At 39.6% G+C, this 20,209-nt stretch overlaps 1 protein-coding gene and 1 long non-coding RNA gene across 7 annotated transcripts in view; one reads left to right on the plus strand and one right to left on the minus strand.

Annotated features, from left to right (window-relative positions):
- PARVG (parvin gamma) overlaps positions 1-15,565 on the minus strand; it is a 34,677-nt gene extending 19,112 nt beyond the window's left edge. For 5 of the 6 annotated variants that reach the window (XM_035310497.1, XM_035310489.1, XM_035310455.1 and 2 more), the window contains exons 1-2: positions 15,464-15,565; positions 12,133-12,205 (exon numbers count right to left, since the gene is read on the minus strand). In XM_035310497.1, the coding sequence (XP_035166388.1) occupies positions 12,133-12,168 (36 nt within the window). In that variant the 5' untranslated portion in view covers positions 12,169-12,205; positions 15,464-15,565. Of the gene's footprint in view, positions 1-2,957; positions 3,198-12,132; positions 12,206-15,463 lie in introns of those variants that run through there. The other variant, XM_035310462.1, reaches the window with a different exon arrangement.
- LOC118156460 overlaps positions 6,270-20,209 on the plus strand; it is a 24,622-nt gene continuing 10,682 nt past the window's right edge. The window contains exon 1 of the long non-coding RNA XR_004746277.1: positions 6,270-6,399. This is a non-coding gene — a long non-coding RNA (uncharacterized LOC118156460). The remainder of the gene's footprint in view (positions 6,400-20,209) is intronic.

A 20,209-nucleotide genomic window follows, 5' to 3' on the forward strand; every position in this document is an offset into this window, starting at 1 on the left:
GCAGGTGTTTGCAGTTACGAGGTGTTTGCAGACACGAGGACTACCCAGCCCTATAAGCACAGTGGAGCAAGAGAGTTTCTGCAATTGCTATTCACACTGCCCAGAGATGGTCCCCAAAGTGGCATTTCTCTGATAGCTTTATACTCTAAAAAGCACAGTGCCACTCTCCAGGCTCAGTATCCATTAAAGGCTCCAATCAAAGTGCATTATGAACATGTATTTTATCACAGATTTTGCCAAGTCAAGACTATTGGTAGAAAATGGCAATTAAATGCTTTTGCATATCAGTCTTGCAAAACAAACTGGTATAAAACAAATACCCAGCAAACCACTAGGGAAGAAGGGTCACAAGAGAATCTTTCAGTATAGTGGCTGCAAAACTGAATGCTGTGTCTAGAAACATGGTTGGTAACGTAAGATATTTAGGAGAAATTGAGTCATTTAGTGCCTGGGGAGCAACTGAACAATCTGAGACAAGACTGTCCAGATGGAATAAACTGGGAGGGAAAAAGTAATTAATACAGAGAAACTTAAGTCCAACTTTTAAATTATGTTTCTGGCATCTGTTATGCCTTGGGAAGCCACGCTGATAAGCCTTATGTAATAGTCCATGTAAACCACAGCTCATACCAACTCAGCTTTGCTGCAATACTTAGCTTGTGTCTCTCTTACACTTTCTTTGAATATTTACACATCAAAATAATGCATACTGCCTACCACATCCTCGGTCTCTTTTGGCCAAGGAAAACAAACATCAGAAAGCTACTCTTTTAACATTTGGAAGCCTGTAGGAAAGGATCTGAAATTGAGAATTTGCAACAACAAAAGCTAACGCACTCCAGGGCCTCAGTCCCGTGTGCCCTACTTGGTGAGAATGTTAAAATGGCCATACTGAGTGAGACAAAATATCTCATACCCAGACCCTTACAGCACCCGAAGTCAGTTGCTTAGGGAAGAAAAAAACAACAAAACACAAACAAAAAACAGAGCATACACAAGATACTTCCCTAAAACACTCTAATGAGCTTCAACAGCCTGCACCTTGGCCTTCCTAAAGCAGAAGTCTTAGTAGATGCTGCCAATAAATTTACTTCCCGGCCATCCCTTGAAGGCATTTATCTCTCACCATTCAGCTGCAAGGAGTTGAAGAGTATGGCTTCACCTGGCATGGGGAACCAACCCCTCCTGCTCACTCTGAACCTGGGCTAGCTCCCCCGATGCTCCCCACTATGCATGGTGGAGACCCATTGATTCACCTTCTTCGCATCACTGTTACTGTACAACTACCCTACGCCCTCAACAGTCATCTCTTTCCAAAGCTGAGGAAGAAACACAGCCTATGTTTTAGTCATCCTTTGTAGGGAAACCAGTCTGACCCATCAGTCATCCCAGGTGCCCTTTTCTGAACCCTCTCCAGTGCTACCACATGCTTTTTGTACGGCTGGGGAAAACCATGCAGGTTTAGAGAGGTGCCCTGTAATGTTCACTGTGCTATTCTGCACTCCTTTCCTCCCAATTCCTTATGTCATTTGCTGTTTTGATCACTGCTGAGCTGACACTTTAATGGAAGTCTCCATTATATCCCCAAGATCTTATTCCTAAATAGCAACACTCCACTCTGAGCCCATCATTTATCTGTAGAGCTTGTATTGTTCCTTTCCCCCTCCTCACATTTATCTACACTGATTTCCAACAGCCATTTCAGGGCCTGAGAACTGCAGCTCCTTAGCATTTAATAGACTCATTACTTATTACTAATAATTAGTGTTCTCACTAATGTGGCCTCATGTGGCAAGACACATTGCTGTGAGGCTTGATCCAAGGCAGTAGCTTTTCAAAAGACAACCTGCTGCAGAAAGAGCATGAAATGGAACATGACTGGGATTGGACTCCTCCCTGAATTTAGCTGCTTAATGAGAAATAGGAAGGGATGAGAGATTTAGTTCTTAACCACAAGCCTCCGTGTTTGCTGCAACTAACCTTTGCAGATCATCACTTAAATTCACTGTCCATGCCTGTTACTGATGTGCTATTTTTCTCCAGCATGAATTATTTACCACTACTTGGAGAAGTGATCATTGTAGGAGACAACTGCTTGAATATTGATTGTAGTAGCATTTCACAATGGAATTTTAAAATAAAATTCAGCTTTAACTATTCAAATGAAATTATTATTTATTTAATTGTTCAAATGAAATGGCTTAATTTGGTCCTTCACTGATTTTACTGAGACATCACAGGTACACATGCTTGTCCATTTTAAAGTCAACAGGTGTTGTCTTTCTCCTGTGCTACCTGCCGAGATACAAACAGGTGAATTTTAGTTCAGCCAAGAACTAAGGTATTGCATAATGTTGCAATGCAACAATGACAGATAAAACAATTAATTCACTAAGTGGGCCAGATCAATTCACTTCTCCTTGAGCCTTCACACAGTCCGGCTCCCAGATATCCCTTACATATGATATAAAGCATTAACAAGTGAACAGCAGTCTCTGACATCCAAACTGACCATAGAATACATGCAAGGCACTTACTGATATTACCATGTTGTTTCAACTGTTGAATTTCCTGTTTAAAAAACACAAAAGCCCTACTCTGCATTAGCACATACACATTTCCTAGGAACAGTTCTCTAAGTAGATCAGACAAAGCAAGGAATAAAAAACAATTCTGAATGCCAATAGTAATATTTCTGCCTTCAGAAAACCTGAATTTAAACAAAAAAAAAAAAAAAAAAAAAAAAGAGGAAAAAAAGGAGAACATGCATTGTCCACACAGTTTAAAACTTACTTTTACTTCCTGATTCAGTACCAGACTTTTCAAGAGCTGTTTTTGCTCACTAGCATCAGAAGAGACATTGTCTCAGCAAGAACAATCTATATGGATGCAGGAATTTTTACAGATTAAAAAAATAATCAAAACTGCACCCATAAGAGTCCCTTTCCCAAACTTACTATTCTCTCCTTCAGTAATTTTCTGGCAGCTCTTTGCAGATCTTCTCACAGCAAGTGGGATGCAATTTACCAGGAGCTGAGGCTGCCCCCGAGGCTCGGCTCCATGCTGAAGCTGCAGCTCCCGTGCAGAGCAGCATAAAGCACACACACTGTGTGCAGGGGAAGTTGCACCACACAGTACTGACTGCACTCAAAAATGAAACCAGAGTTGCATCCGGAACTTCACTGTCTGTGTGCTTGGTCCCTGCTGAAGACTGGAATAAACAGAAATACAAATGCAGGAAACATGCATCCCTGCAACTCCTGAGATGCCAGAAAATATTAGCAAGATACTGTCATTCTTCCACAGTACCGCACTGTTTACTAGTCTGCTTCTTGGGGTGGCTCACAGAGCAAATTTAACTCATAGTCCTTGGAGCACTTTCTAAGGCAGATCGTCATTTTTCTTCCAACCTGGCAGAGGGAGTCTAGGCAGAAGGAAACGTACTCATTTGTCCTTGGATAGCTAGTTAGCCACACCAGGGTCCAAAATACTCATCTGCTACAAGAGTTACCTCTGCTAGGCAGTGCTGATGCTCTGCGCTCCCTTTTTTATCACAGATTAAAGAGGGAAAGCTCCCCACAACCATTACTTTCCCTGGATATCTCCTTCAGGCATCACTTACAGTTGTTAACTCTTTTGGAAAGAAAACACAACGATTCTGCAGTCCTCCATGAAATCCCAGAACGAGACAGTAGACAGCCATACTAATTAAGCTGGTCTGGTTTAATGCTATTAAGGGACTGACTCCTGTGTTTAGCTCCAAACCATAGATGAGAACTTATAGTTCTGTATGAGCTAAATGGGATAAAGGAAAGTGGGCTGAAAACAGATTTCCAGCTGCCATGAATTCCTAGTGACTGAGAATTTAATCCCAAATCTTTCATCTAAAGGTCGAAGTGAAAACTTAAATGCATTTTCTAAGCAGATAAGTACAAAATTACAGCAAATCAGAGAAGACCTAGAGTACTTTCTTATTTATGCAGAAGTGCCTGCCACAGCCTAGAAATGTAGAGAGCAAAACCAAAAAGAAGGTACAGCAGGAGATGCTGTTGCAACCTTTAGACAAATCCAGTTTCATACCAGCAGGCAGAGGAAACATGAAGAATTAAAAATTGGGAAATTGATCTCTAATGACTAGGGCTCTCAATGCTTCAACTGGCAATTCATCTTGTTTCTTTCTTCATTCACAATACAATGTGACAATACTAAAAGAACAGCAGTCCCAAGCACACATGGTAGACAGACACTTTTTTTCCTCCGAAATATTGTCAGAAGTGCATGAAGTAGCCAGTCTTCTGTAGTAAAACACTAGTAAATTCTGTACCAGAGCTGCATTTGGTTTCATGCTCTTGTGGTTTAACCTGGCCGGCAGCTAAGCACCACACAGTCATTCGCTCACCCTCCCCCCTCCCTCTCTGGGATGGGGGAGAGAAACAGGAAAGTAAAGTCTGTGAGTTGAGATAAAGACAGTTTATTAAGACAGAACAATAATAATAATAATAGTACTACTAATAATAATGTATATGAAAAAAGTGATGCACAATGCAATTGCTCACCACCCGCTGACCGATGCCCAGCATATCCCCAAGCAGCCAGTCCCCTCACCCTGGCTAGCCACCCCTATATATTGTTTAGCATGACGTTAGATGGTATGGAATACCCGTTTGGCCAGTTTGGGTCAGCTGTCCTGGGTTTGTCCCCTCCCAGCTCTTGATGCACCCCTAGCCGGCCTGCTGGCAGAACAGAGCGAGGATCTGAAAAGTCCTTGGCTCAGTGTAAGCACTGCTCTGCAACAATTAAAACATCAGCATGTTATCAGCACTCTTCTCATCCTAATCCAAAACATAGCACCCTACCAGCTACTAGGAGGAAAATTAACTCTGTCCTAACTGAAACCAGGACAGTTGCCCATCTCCCCCCACATAACTCTGTACGTTCCCAAAGCACACCTCATATGCACACACCCCCATACACCTGGCCCTGTTCTCCCACATGGCCTTGCTTTATAAGGGAGCCACTCTCTGTTCCCTTCATACCAGAGCAAGCATACAGGCATTTTCAATGTCATGCCACTCTTGGATGTGTTTCTGGCTTCCCAGGTGCTCTGCAGACACATACAGGACTTCAGCTTTGTAAGGCCAGGCCTCCCTCCTGTGTGGCTGCAGAACTCGGCCCTGAGCCTTCTAAAGGTGTTAGAGGGTGTAATTCATTTTTCTCACATGGAAGCTAGAAGGTGAACAACTTGATCATGTCCAGTGGCAGGGAAATACCAAAAAAAGCAGTTGATGAAACCTACATATCAGTCAGACACATTGGGTTTGCCTGTGCATCACCTGTACCAAAATCAGAAACCTGAGAGCACTGCTTTGCTATGTCTACATGGATCACCATGTATCTAGGACCCCCCTTGATGAAGAAAACAACTGCAGCCCACCTTTCCAAAGCTCTTCCTGCTGACTTGCCCATTAAGACAAAAAAAAGATGTAGAAAACCAAGTGATCATAATTTATTTATTTGAATAAATAGTACAATTGTCACAAAAACCATGCACAACACTCCTACTGTGATCTCTAGCAAACATAGCATTGCATTGTAACTTGCTTACAGTACACAACTCTTGTCACAAAGCTGAATGTGTCCAACATATGACAAGTCCAGAATTTTATCTGCAATGCTAGTTTTTAGTATGAAATCCAGAGTAAAAACTGTTAAAAACAGAAAAGATTCTTAAAAAATACATTAATACTGAAAGCACAAGGGTTGGGGAGGAGGTGTGAGAAGGCCTTTAAGGTTTAAACTGATCAAAGAAAATCTGCCATTGCTGCTTTTTCAGCCTGAGAAACAGGATGCAGCTGAAGAATATCTGGGTTTCTTCTGCGGTAATACAGTTTACTGGAACTGAGTATGTCAAGCAGATAGACCTAATAGGCAAAGCTGTATGGGCTTGAAAAGACAGACATTCATTATGTACTTAGAAACATGGAAGCTTTAACACTGCAAAGCATTCAGCATTCCATATGAACGCAACCAGATTCAGATCTACCCACTGGTACCTGGGGGAACATATCTAAAATTTCAGTAATGCAGAGTTCATGAATAACATTCTTACCATTCAGTTACCTTTTGAAAGTAAGTATCACAGTAAGTATCACAGCTATGTAACAAAGTTGTGCCAAAAACTGATGTTCAGATATGGCTTTACGTTTATTGCTTTTCCTGTAAACTGGACCACCTGGGATAAAGTTCCAGTTCAGTTAAATCCATTCCCCTCCTAGCCCAGTCAGCAATAAAGACAGCATCTAAGAGTGACCTGGCTAGACAGCAAGGAGCTAGGGAATGAACAATGCATTTTCCACGTGCAACATTTACCAATAGACTTAAAAACATAACACAATTCAAGTCCTATTATACTAGGCACTGTATAAACAGCTTCCTCCTAAAGTACAAACAAGCAATGATTCCTGCAGAGCCTTACAGGAGAGATGGGCCTGATTTTTTTCATGGGGGGGGAAAAAAAAAAAAAAAAAAAAAAGGAAACTCCCTTTCACGTTTGGTTTGGAGGCATGAGGGGAGGTGGCATAAATAATTCATTACCAGAACTCAGAACCGCAAAATATGAAATAAAGAAGCAGAAGCTTGTCTCCCATCTTCCTAAATTTAAAAAATATTTAAGGGGCTAAGGAGAAAATTCCTGATGTAAAATTCTATGATTCAAATAGCACATTTCCTCTTGAATTTGGAAGGTTTTTGATTTTTTGATTTTTAGCCTAAGAAATCATTTTTTAGGGGGGAAAATGCCAATCTACAAGACTCAAGTGATCTCAAAGAGCAGAGCAATGACATCTGCTTCCTCTTTGGGGCACTCTGCCTCATGTTTCACACAAAATCATGGCTGCCCATTGAAGAAAAGTTGCTGGTGTGATTCTAATCATAGAATCCACTAGGCACTCCAAGGAAAGGAGTACTATTAAATACACATTCCAAAAATTATTTACTCTGGAAATTACAATTCAATTTCCTTGGCACAGTTCTTCTCCAAAATCTACTCAGACAGCTCATGTGCCAGCAGAGCCTCCTTGCACACACAGCTATAATGAGTACACCACCAGCTAGGAACAGCTCTGCAGATGAAACCTGTTAAGTACTATGAAGTAACTTGAGTCTACCAGATAAAACTAGCAATCCTTTTGTTTTAAAAAGGCATTCCCACTAAAATCTGTAACAGCTTAGAGACAAGAGTGCTAGGCCAGAGTGTAGCAGAGTATTTCTTGGGATGACACAAGGCAACTCAATGAAATTAGTTTAAAGTACATCACTGAACATCACTGAAGAGCTTCAAATCTGAAGCACTAACCATTGGCTTGCACTGGGTACACCTCATCTAGCATAACCCAGTGCAATCCTCAAGTAAAGGCAATCTCTTATTCATATGGGAATTGGTTTTCACTCTTTAGGAAAGAAAATACATAAAAATTGTTTATAAATGCATGATTACAAAAATTGTAGAGCTACCAGTAACTTCAAGAGGAATCTGACCCGTCATCTTAGCTACACAAAAGGAAGAGCCAGTCTTTAAACTGCCAAGTTCATTATTCCCCATGTACAATTCAGAAAGGGCTGGGGGCAAAATACATTAACCCAGACTGGGCATATCTGACAAGCTCCTGACTGACTGACCTGATAGAAGCTGCATGCTTAAAGGATGGCAGTGGTTCTATCAACCAAATTTATCCTAGAATGGAGAAGAAATAAAAATAGACATGAAAAGATTAGACGGTTATCTCATTGCAAGACTTATTCTGTGTAAACACTGAATGGAAATAACACTGGTTATTATGAGGTGAACACAAAAACTGAAGCTTTTGTCATGTAGCTTCAGACAATGTCTGTAATTCCCCTCGACCCCACCCACCCAACAGAACATACAAAACCTTATTTAAAAGAAAAGGCTCAGCTTCTAAATAAATTCCAATGCTAATTTTCTATCGCTAATGCTTAAGCCTGGAAAATCTCCAAATGCTAATGGTAACCAAGAAGTTTGCTAAAGAAAGTTTATTATAAAATCAAGAGTCTACAGACAGACATTAGTAAGTTCTCATGTTGTCCCTGCTTACTTAAGTAGTTAGTGGTATATTTCTTTTATCAAAAGAACATTTGTTGATCATAACAAATCAGACCCAACAGTATCTTCTGGTAAAAGTGTGAAATATCTACATATTTTCAAGTGACCTAGAGAGTACATGTGCATTATTTTTAGTGGGATTGTTACACAAACAGCTATAAAGAGACCACATCAACTGTAGAAATAATGTATGAAGTATAGCATAAGGCACTAAGGGAGTGCGCAGAGGGTATTTTTATTTATTTATTTTTTTTTTTTTTTTTTTTTTTTTTTTTTTGCCTAAGGAGGCTAGTATGATGAAGACCTTAGCAGATTCCAGGATCATTCCACATTCTTGTACTTTGTGAACAGATTGTATAGAACTCTGAGGGTAGACTTCAGATCCAAATTGACAACATCTGTGGAAGAAAAGGATAAATTCTTAATTAGCTTTTTGTTCTCCACCATTTACCCTCAAAAGAACAAAAGTCCTCACATCTCTGAGCCTGTAGGAATAGCTACAAAAATGTTCTGATCTCCCTAAGCCAAGCTTTTTACATGTCATGCATGATGCACTCCAAAACACCCTCATGATATCACAGTCACAGCTACCTTCTCTGGGAAATGTAAGGAAGATAATTCCCTTCCTCATCTAATACCGGTTACAGAGAAGGCCTGCTTCTGCCTGAAACCTGGGATAAAGCCTCTGGGAAATGCTACCTTCTGGCAACATCATTAGTAGAGTATCTTCTGAGTTTTCACCAATGACTTTGCTAGCCAGAGAAGAAGCAAAGTAGCTACACACATCATATTAGATCCTGAACCTCATATACCCACAACTCTGCAGGGATACACTACACAAATAAACAAAGCTTAAATTCTCTCAACAGACCGGAAGCTTTCTGTTATCTAATGTCTCCTCTTGCCATGCTAGGCCAGAGAACAATTCTGGAACAGTTCTCAAGTAAAGTTTTTCTGCCAGCACCTCCCATCCTATTACTCTACAAAATGCCAGGAAATGCTACAAACATGTAATCCAGGGACATCGGGGTAGGGGTGGGCATAGCACAAAGAAGGCTGAAAAGAAACGCTGGGTGAAATTCATAAAAAGGAAGCAGAGGAGGAAGTGAATATACACAGGAAAAAATATCTATGAAACAGTCACACATGGAACTAGGAAGACAGCAAACAGTAAAGACCAAGTGCAATTAATGCAAGGCCCAGGGGAAACACCTACTGCCTGTTTTGAAGAATCGATGCCAGGACCTCCCTACCCTACCCCCCCACCCCATACTGGATAACAGTCTATAACCTCCACACTTCCATCTGGTATTTTCAGTAACCTCTCAAACTTTTTTCCTCGTATTGTTTCACCTAACTTATTTATGATTTTGTATTTTGCATTTGCAAAAGAATTTTCTGCTGTCCTAAAGAAAGGTAAGATCCTAACTGCTGTGAAGTAATACATCCTGAAAAAAGAGAGATCTTACCTGGATATGTGAAATATGAAATATATTTATAAGTTTCCAGGTATCACAGAAAGCTGCTTACTACCATAGCATTCCCAGTGAGACATGAGCCAGAATTAATCATTGCTTCCTCTGCACCAAAACCCAGTTCCCTCTGAATGGATTTAAGATGTATACATAAATTTAACCATTCCTTAATGAGAAGCAACACCTTGCAACAGCCATGCACTTATAAAGCTGGCAAATCAAGTCAAGTATCTGCAGTCACCACCCCTGGGGTTGTTTAAGGAAAGGCTGGATGTGGTACTTAGGGACATGGTTTATTGGGTGATAGTGGTGGTACAGGAACAGCCAGATGATCTTGGAGGTGTTTTCCAACCTTAATGGTTCTATGATTCTAAGGGACATCTATCAGCACATTTGACCAGGGATGCAGGCAGCCTCTTTTGTTTGCAAAACAATTAAATGAAACACTACGAAAAACAAACAAATAGAACAAATAAAAAAATAAGGCCCCAGTAGTCAGCCTTAAGTGAGAATGTAGTGGTCAGAGATTTTTAGGGAATCTGCCCCCCTTCTTCTAATTGTTTTTCCTCTCCCCATTCCACACATCTTCAGTCTTCCACTGAAAGTAAGGTGGGTCTTTTCCCTCAGCCACTGTTAACCCCCATCTCAGCTGCCATGTCATGAAGAGGTGTGATCAAGCCTGGTGGGGTTCAGTTCTTGCCTCTGGCTGACATCCAGTTTCAGAGGCAGGAACTGCCTATGATTTAAACCAAGGTCAAGGTGCTAATGGTGAGAAATAGAAATCTAGAGGGTAGAACAGAAACATAGCTAGAAGCACAGAAACCAGGGCACATGCTAAGATGTGCTGGGATTAAGTGGCAGCAAAGAGCTGCTGCAAAAGCTAAGGGTTCGGCTGGGGCACAAGCAGGAGCTGGAAGGGAGCCCAGACCAGTGGCAATGTGCTGGGCAGACACTGTCCGACCACCCTCACAATGCTGCAGGAGGCATATAGGCTGACTCCTACTACTCTCCAGCAGTCATGTACTACATGACTACTATCAAGATCCTGATCCTACAGAGGATTTGATACAGTGACAAGCAGAGCCCAATATGCTATTGTCTTGCCCAGTGGAGTAGGTCTTCAAGAATAGTCAATTTTACAGGAAATTCCAGCCACACACACAACCATACTCACTAACAGCTGTGAATCACTGCTAATCAGAAAGGATATACAGACAGATGAGCAAGTAATACACACAAATCCTGCAGCAGCAAAAAAGGAATGTTCATTGAGCTAATTTGGCTCTGACTTCTATTAGTAATTAAATTTTCAGTCAGAAAAACACTTAAACATATTCTGCTGCCTACTGAACCTACACACCTTGTCTGGAGCAAACAAAAAGTCTGCTATGGTAGAATACCAGTCATGATAGGGTAAAGATGTAAGACCGACTTACAAGAAGGTAAATTCCTCTGTAGAACAAGTGATGAAAATATAATAATAATAAAAAAAAGTGTGTGTGTGTGTGGGGGGGGGGGGGGGCAAGCTTTCAATTAGACAAGTTATCTTCTAATTTTTTAACAAAATCTTTCTCTGGTGGCAGGCTTACCTAGCTTACCTGGTTTCTTTTTGTCATCTTTTTAACCCTTCCACTCAAAAACCTTACTTCCCCAATACTGCATTCATATTTTTCCACTTTCCCTGTCTTCCTCATATAGCTATTGACTCAACTCCAAGTTAGTGTTTTCATAGAATCATAGAATATTCCAAGTTGGAAGGGACCCATAAGGATCATCAAGTCCAACTCCTTGTACCGCACAGGTCTACCCAAAAGTTTAGACCATGTGACTTAGTGCACAGTCCAAACGTTTTTTAAATTCATACAGGCTTGGTGCAGTGACTAAGTCTTGCTTCATTTAATTATTTTTCAGGAGCATTTTTCATCCTCAAATATAAAAGAACAGCACTTTGACAGGATACATATTCACTTGTTTTTTGTCTTTTTTTTTTAGCCACTATGACTACTATTTGTTAATCTATTTGCTATCACCAATTTGTCTTATTTTAAGTCAGACTGAACATTTTGTGGGGGCTCCTCATTTTTCACTTTGTTCTGTAGAAGCCTCTAATACATATAACAGTTTGTAACTCTAGGAATAAAAAATAGCAGTCAGAAAGTTTTAATTCCTCTTTTTATCCCTAGCATAAGCAACAGTTAGAGAATCAGAGCAACAGTTATGAGAACTAGACCATACAAAGCTCCCTGCTTGGACTGTGATTGAGAATACCAGATAAATGTATAATACAGCACTGAACAGCTTCTGAATCATTCACTAAAACTAGATGTGCACACCTTAGTAAACCTATTCCAGACAAGAAACAGAGGTAAATATATAACCCAAATGCAGACAATGAATCCTTTGGAAAACTGTCAAGGTGCACATTTACAGCTCCACCTTTTAATACTGACCTGTTATCTTGAATGCAGTTGCACTTGAAATGCACCTGCTATTACGTATTTATATATGGTTTAAAGCCATGTGTCACAACCATACCTTCAGGATGAGCTTTTGGTTTTTTGAGTCCTCCATCTTGCATCAGCTCAAAAGCAAAGGAAACATTGTGGACCTGAAAAAGGAAAACTGTTTAGAACCCGGAAGTTATACAGGCATTATAAAACCTTTTATGAAATTTTTAAAAATGCTTTGTTCTCTCTACACTAGAATATGAAATGTCAATTCCATTTAAATCAATAAAAGACATCTACATGTTTGTGCATGACTGAAAGTACTTTTGAGGGACTAAGAAATTAAAGCTTGTATCATAGGGCAAATATTGATTTTTTGATACACAGGAAGTAATTTCAATTTCCAAATGTAAAAAAATACAAAAAAAAAATAATCCCAGTAAGTCTTGATCTCATTCTCTACAGCACAGGCCTGAGAGCTCCCAGTAACAACTGGAACAGAGCTGCATTTTGCAGAGATCTTTCTGCTTGTACCCAAAGCTCAGCATTTCCAATTACAAAGCAAGAGATCAGTTGCAATCCTGGCAATAAACAATCTTAACAAAAGTGACACAACTGAACAGAGATGACAAAATACACATGGGTGGGTCAGAAATAAGGACACTAAACTAAGTATTTTCAATTAATACTACTCTTTTCTGCATTATCAGCTGTATACTAAGCAATGTAAATATTACATCATCAGGGAGCGAGGCATCTTGGTACTTTAGCTTCCTCTGCTTGGAAAGAGATAAAATTCAAATCATATTTCTCAAATGAAGGTAAGTGAAATGGTTCGTGGTGACAGTTGCTAGGCAGACTGTGCAGTGAAATTGCAAAACAATCTAGGCACAACTGTGCAGAAAAGAAGACAGCTCCCTGAGCAAGCCTCCAAGGACCATACATGAACATAAAGTCAAAGAAAAGAAAACAGACAAAAAGGAAAAATGAAAAAAAGAGGTGAGACTAAAAGAAAATATTAATGAGGACGGAACTGTATACTTTGAGAGATCTGCACAGAAACTTTCTGAGTCATGCTTAACGAAATTTAAGCAAGGTAATTTGGATTATGAATTCTGTGCAGGTTTGTCTCTGCAAATGACAGTTCTAGAAATACATAGCAAGAGGAAGAGATTTAATTAAAGCTACTCATCTTGGAAATCAGGGACGTTAGCATACAAAGCTCCCTACAACAAGGAAGGAAGGCCCCCTTCACTGCTATGTATTGCTCAGGACTTTATTAATCTAACCTGCTTCAGTTTCCCCTCATTCACTGGGACAAAAACAATCATTCTCCAGATGAAGATATTTTTTCCCTTCCCAAAACACAGTGCCTAAACTCTTATTTTGATTTACAAATTCGCTTTCCTCTAGGCAAAGTCTCTACACAAAACCACATTACTTCAGGAATCCTGGATAATTATTATGAATTTAAACTATTAACAACAAAATCTTGACTGAACAGTACTAGCTATGACTCAGCATCCTGCATTTCTAAAAGGCAGAAGACTCAAGCTATTGGGATAAAAAAGCAAGAGAAAGCTATAAAGGTAAGCCTGTTCAGAAGATAAAAGGCAAACGTTCCCACTGCTCTATCAAGTTCATGTACAGTATACAACATTCTAAATGAACTAATCCCCATCCTGTCCACAATCTTAACACCTAAAGAAGCTCTCTTGTCAGAGTCTGCCTTCAGAGAACCTCTTTAAGCTCCCAAATAGCAACTAGTCACCTACCAAGTCAAAAAATGCTATATAACCCATAGAATCAGCAGGCTCAATGCGTTAGGCTAGGTCTGTAACAGCTCTCATTTGGCACACCTCAATTTCCTCCTGCAACGCTGAGATGATCCACATAGGGAAAGCTGGGTTATTGTACCAATGGTAAATCCTGTCCTTCAGGGAGCATTACTGGCACTGAAGGGCATGCTGAAGTTGTACAAAATACCCACCACTGTAAGCAGCCCTTACCATAAAAAGCCTTTTAAATCTTCTCACTTCTTGCAATGCTTCCACTCCTGACCCAACCACCTCCTGGCTCCAGTTCAGCCAACTAGACTTGTATCATCCCCACTACAGAACCTAGCAGAATAAAAAGCAGGGGGCCCAAAGCGTTACTCCAGCACAACCAGGCTCAAACTATTCCAGTATCAGGTACTGAATATACCCAGATATGTGTGCATGTCCAGGAACAACTGCAGAAAGAAGCAAACTTTTGCATATGATAATAAAGCACACGTACTGCGTTAAGCCTCTCATCACTAATGCTAGGAATGACACAGGACAGTGCAATGAGTGCATGGCTAAAAGCAAGGCACTTATTTCGTCCCCTTCCATTTCTAATACCCTGATTAAGACTAAGACCATCTAAGACTTTAAATATCCCAATTTTTTCCACAAAGCTCATTATGTCTAAGGTACTGTTAGACAGAAAGTCATTTGCTCCTGACCAAAGAGAAGAAAACAACAACAACAAAAAGACAAGCTAGTACATTCGCTCAAAATTTTAAGTCAGCAATGTTGGCAATGACCCTGCCAGGAACTGGACACAAAAACATGTCTGTGTTCACAGACTTACTTCAGACAGGCAACTTTTTGCATGCTCCCTCCCTGTCAGGATTAGGGCCTCCATCTTGGCTTTAAATCAGCTTCAAAACACATGGGCACTCAACATACAATTTCTAATCCCAGTTCAACCAAAGATCATGGCCCATGTACCACCTCTTCTACTACCGCATATCAAGCCTATCAAGTACATATCAACCAACGATATTTAATTTCTAGGAACATTAAATAAACTATAGAAAAAGAACCATTGGGTGTTAGGCAACTGATACTAGTGAGATCAGGGGTTAGTGTTTAGGGCTGGCACTTTGTGACCTTAGGAAGAAGCTCTAACTTTACATCAATCCCAGTGTTCAAAATGCAGATGAAGTGGCACTCACAACTCTCACCTTTTGTCTTTCTCCTCTATTTATGTGGTAAACACTAGGCAATGCCAGGCATCATCTCTGCTGTCTAGCACAATAAAGCATCCCTGAGCACAAAAATACTTCAGGCAGTACTGCAATTTAATAAATCACTTTGATTATGAAAAGTACTATACAGTACAAAGCACTTACTACTGATTTATTCCTTTTGGATGTTCACGAGTCTTGTGTGGCATATGATGTTTTCTTGCTTAACTATGGGGAATTTACCCATTTATTTCACAAACAACTTTTTGTAGTATTAACTATCAAGTGTCACAGTCAGTGCACCTTTGCTACAGCTCCTGAAGAGAAGAGTATATGTACTGGGCATGAAGAGAAAGCACACAATGATTGGAAAATATCCTGTGGTAATAAAGCAAAAAGAATACAACCTGGAATTTCTACCCACCTTTTGATCAAAATTTTCAGGCGTTAAGTAGAAGTTCTGAAGTGGAACAAAATAGTCTTCAAGAAGACCCATGAGCAAAACCAAATAAACACCATCTGCAAACTAAATAGAAATACTAGTGACATTTCTAGGTGGAAGCATCTGTTTTCAAGCAAGCATTCATAAACATGCAGAGCAATAAATACTTGGACCAAATTATGCACATTGATTTCTAGCACTGTTGTTTGCTAGCACAGAGGCGTAAGACAGTTCAGAAGTCACTGACTGCTCCTTTCAGGCATAACAAGAAACTGACAGCAAATGTAACAAGCATTTAGGGCTTTGTTTCATCTGCTCCCTGGATTCATCAATTCCCTTGCAATCATCAGTTCAGCTTTCTTATCAGTTCTTAAACAACAACAATAACAAAACAGGATACAAGGCTTTCTCCCTACATACTGTAGCATTATTTCCTCTTCCCTCAGTTCCTGAATAAAACAAGCCCACTAGCTATAACACTAACCTATTCAAGAGCATGTGCCAACAAATATGTAAATTATTTATATATAGTAACTCCAGGCAGTAGAAATTAGAAGCAATTCACCTGGGAGTTATATACAATTTGCACTCCGTAAGGGTATTGAGTATTCAGTCTGAACAGGTATAGACCAAACCAAAAGTCTTCTGTATTTCCATATCTCCAGCCAGTTCTCCATTTATTAGGTTACTGAATACTTTGGGGTGAGGTAAAAGTACACATTCCCCTTTCTTGCTTTTGCTCACTTTTTTTTAAAGTTCATTTTAAAAATGAGCTTTTGCTCATTTTATTTTTTTGAGGAATCTTGCCAACTTCACTGCAGTTTGTTTTTCAACTAAAAAAAAAAAAAAAAAAAAAAGACTTCCTGGGAAACCCTGTTCCATATTATATACTTCCAGTCCTACTACTACAGTACACGACAGTTTCAATCACAACCTCTCTTCTCAAATTGTGAGTGTTGAAAATTCTATACACTGCCCTTAATCTGAACTTGAAATTAAATCTCCCCTGTAACAGGTAAAAAGCTTAACTTCAGAAAAGAAATTGTTTCAAGTCAAAATAGAATGTTCACAGTTTCTGTAAATACTAAATACCATACTAAATACTCTCAGCAATACCGTTCAGTATCCCTACCAGACAGGAAGACTATTTACTGGCTGGAGGAGGGGGCTGATGCTATGTATTCAAACAGAATTCTCACTTGTGATCCTGATATGGTATATGTGACATTCTCTAACCTTTTCAAAAGTAAATTGCTGGGTACTTTCAAGGCATTAAGCAACAATTTCTTGTGACAAATCAGATCCAGTCACCCGTTTATTTCAGCAAAGCTGTAAAATAGCAGTGGATGACTGGTACTAAACCAAGTCAGACTCAAAATCAATTACCAATACTACAGGAATAATTCTCTAGATGCTACTTTTTTTTTTTTTTTTTAATTATTATTAATTGCCAGGACAATAAGGTAACCTTCTCTCCACAGCTCACTGAACTCTGGAAAGAATATTTGTTTCTGTTTGTAAAACTCAGCCAAAGAACCAGTCTGAAAATTGCATAATTTGACCTGCAAAGTGAGAACTAACCCCACCGACACTTCACTGATAACTAACCCCACTTCACACTTGCTTAAGGTTTCTAAGCATATTCCATGCCTTGTTACGTGCTAGAGGGAGGGAACTCCTACAGAGCTGACTGTGGTGGTAGACAGTTACCTCAGCTAGCTTTAAATAAACTAACCTGGATACCAATGCCAGTCAAGCCAGGCAGTACATGAGCTCAGTTGCTAATCCACACTGCTGAGAAGCAAGCACAGTTCACATGCTCACAAGATAGCAGGATAAAGAGGAGGACACGAAGGCCTTTGCTGCAACATCAAAATTGTTTCCAGTCCCTCTTTGATGCGATCAAAGCTAGCACTGGTATTTCTATGATGAACTGCACATTGCAGTGCCGACTCCTCCTGAGAGCCCCAGGCAGCCAGCTATTAAGAGCTCACACTGGTTCATTATGAACCCTCACCGCTAGAAAGACAAACCCACCATCCACCCATAACTATAGCAACTGCTTTACAGCACACCGCTTTGATCCAGGAGACAAGCTGCCCGGAGATGCAGCCATATTCTATGGTCATTAATATAGACATAATGAATATCCAATAATTTTACCTTACAATGCAAATTAACAACAGTATGAAGCATATGTAAACATGAGTAAAGGAAGCAAACATCAGTCAACGTCATTACTACTTAAAAGACAGAGCCCTGATCCTATAAATTAACATGTTCAAAGATAAACAATTCTATAACACAGTTTTATGGGGAGAGGACCTACATTTGTAATTTACACAGATTACAAACAAAAAGACCAAGTCTCCTACCTGGGTTTCTAACTCAGTTACTTCCAAATTCAGTTTATTCAAGTGTTTGTTCACAAAGGTGATCAGAGACTAAAAAAAGAGAACACCAGAACCAGCAATGTTAGAAATTACAGATGATGCTTATGTGAAAGGGTTAACATACTCTTATAAAGCATTTTAAAGCTTAATAAATATGACCGCGTGCTATTTGCTTTAGCATAAATAAGTACTTAAAACTGAAAACAGCTTAGTGGTCAGTTTTGTTGCAACATAAGCCAGAAGCCACCAGGTGGTGCTATTACATACTTATAACTTGTTATTTTTCTAGCACAGAAAGCCTACATCGATCTTGTGGGGAAAAAAAAACTTGATGACATTGGTTCTTTTGCAAGTTCTTTGTGAAGATGCAGCCAGCAGTAGATGCAGTTACTGTCCACACTAATTTCTTCAGGTTGTTGGAGAAGATCCACTGCCTGGAAGCAAGGCATCAGCAGCACTGAGCTAAGACTCCCAACAGAAGATACCAATAGCGCAGTTCTGCACTCACCTCTCCTCTTGGAGAGATGTGCACTTATAAATTTCCAAATGACAGTCGCAATATAACCCAAATCTGTACTACACATTTCTATTCCTGCAGGAAACAGACATGCAAGATCCTGCTTAGCCAGACAGGTGATAACATATCAAAGCAGAGATCTGTCAGCCTGCTTAAAACACTTCCAAGGGGACAGACACACAATTGGAAGTTAACATTTCTATCACACAGATACAGTTAACTTAATTCTCTATCAGCTATGGCAATACTCTTCTAGCAGACTTCCTGATACCACCAGATATTTGTCATCCTGCAGCCCAGCCCCTCCCTGCTGGAGGACAGCACAGGGATATAAAAGCCTGTAAAACTGTCCAGCCAGAATGATCTGGATAACTGCAAATACTGTGCGGAGTAGCTTTTCTAACCTGCGCCATTTTGACTGAATCTGATAGAGGAGCAGTTGCTGAGGCAGTTATACAGTTACATGAAGCACTGATCTCTGGCAGGAGGGGGATAAAAAGACAAGTAGCTGGCTGGGGACAGTAACCTTTTCATCCTGTTTAGGGGCTGACAAAATAAGCGTGGCTGCAATCTAAGAGTCAAGGTAACTATCAGCACTGCACAGAAGAGCCAGTACCAATAAACACGAGCAATCAAAGAGCCTGAGTGAAGCCAATGAATCCAGGTATCACCTGACTCTGAAGCAGCAACCCTTTTTATTACTTCACAATCATTTTCTGTCATTTCCAGATCTTTCTGGATATCCTACTAAGAAAAAAAAAAAAAAAAAGAACTATGTAGAAAATCTTACTTGAATTTCCTTACCTTTTTGACTACGCTGAGTTTGTCTGGTGCATGATCAAAGAGTGTATCAAAGGCATCACGCTCTGGTTTTACAAAATAAATAAATAAATAAATAAATAAATAAATAAATACACCTCTAATAGCCAAGTATGAGAAGAAGGTTATGTGTCACAAGCTTAAGGGCCAGTTTCAGAAAGCCAGAGACTCAAGCTAAAAGTTGTCACCCCATTTTGGTGTCTAACTAAACACCAAAGCAAACTGCACTGGGAATTTTAGGAGTAACTGCAAATAACCATAGAGTTCATTGATTGCCCTTTCCTGTTATTCATAATTGTTACACAAAATAATGTAGGTGTAAGAAAACTTAAAATTAAACGAATTTTGACTCAATCATAACCTGATCACTGAGCCACTGAAACATCATCTGGTTTTGTTGCACTAGAGAAGCAATCATGGCTACATTTGTGCCCACTGGTCAGCATCAAAATCAGATGCTCCTATGGTTAATTTTAAGCCTACCTTTAGTACCGCTGACTTCATCAAAGCTTAAAACTGACCACATAAGTAAAATCTGATTCAGCACTCTCTGAAGAGCAAAGCTTACATACAGTATAAATATTTAAATTACTGTAGAACAGTTAAGCCTTACCATTCCACAACACCTAATCCAATCTTAAAATCTACTAAAGTGACAAGATTTGTACAATGTGTCACATAGTGGCATTTCAAGGCTAACTGAAATTTTCCAAATACTGAGTTGTTTGGATATTTAAAATTGAACTGTCATCATCAGGTGAAACAAGAAAAAAGCTAAAAATATAATCAGTTATACCCCAATTACATTTATGTTTAAAAAACATATCAAAAACACTGTTGAAGTGTGCTGCTTTTAAGCTGTTAAATTTTTCAACATAGCTTTAACAGTTTTTCTGCACTTAAATTATTTTTATTTACAGAACAGAACACATTTCACAGAATCACAGAATCATCTAGGTTGGGACAGACCTCCAACATCACCTAGTCCAACCTCTGACC

This window comes from Oxyura jamaicensis, chromosome 1 (genome assembly GCF_011077185.1).
Source record: "Oxyura jamaicensis isolate SHBP4307 breed ruddy duck chromosome 1, BPBGC_Ojam_1.0, whole genome shotgun sequence".
In the NCBI taxonomy this organism is placed as follows: Eukaryota; Metazoa; Chordata; class Aves; order Anseriformes; family Anatidae; genus Oxyura; species Oxyura jamaicensis.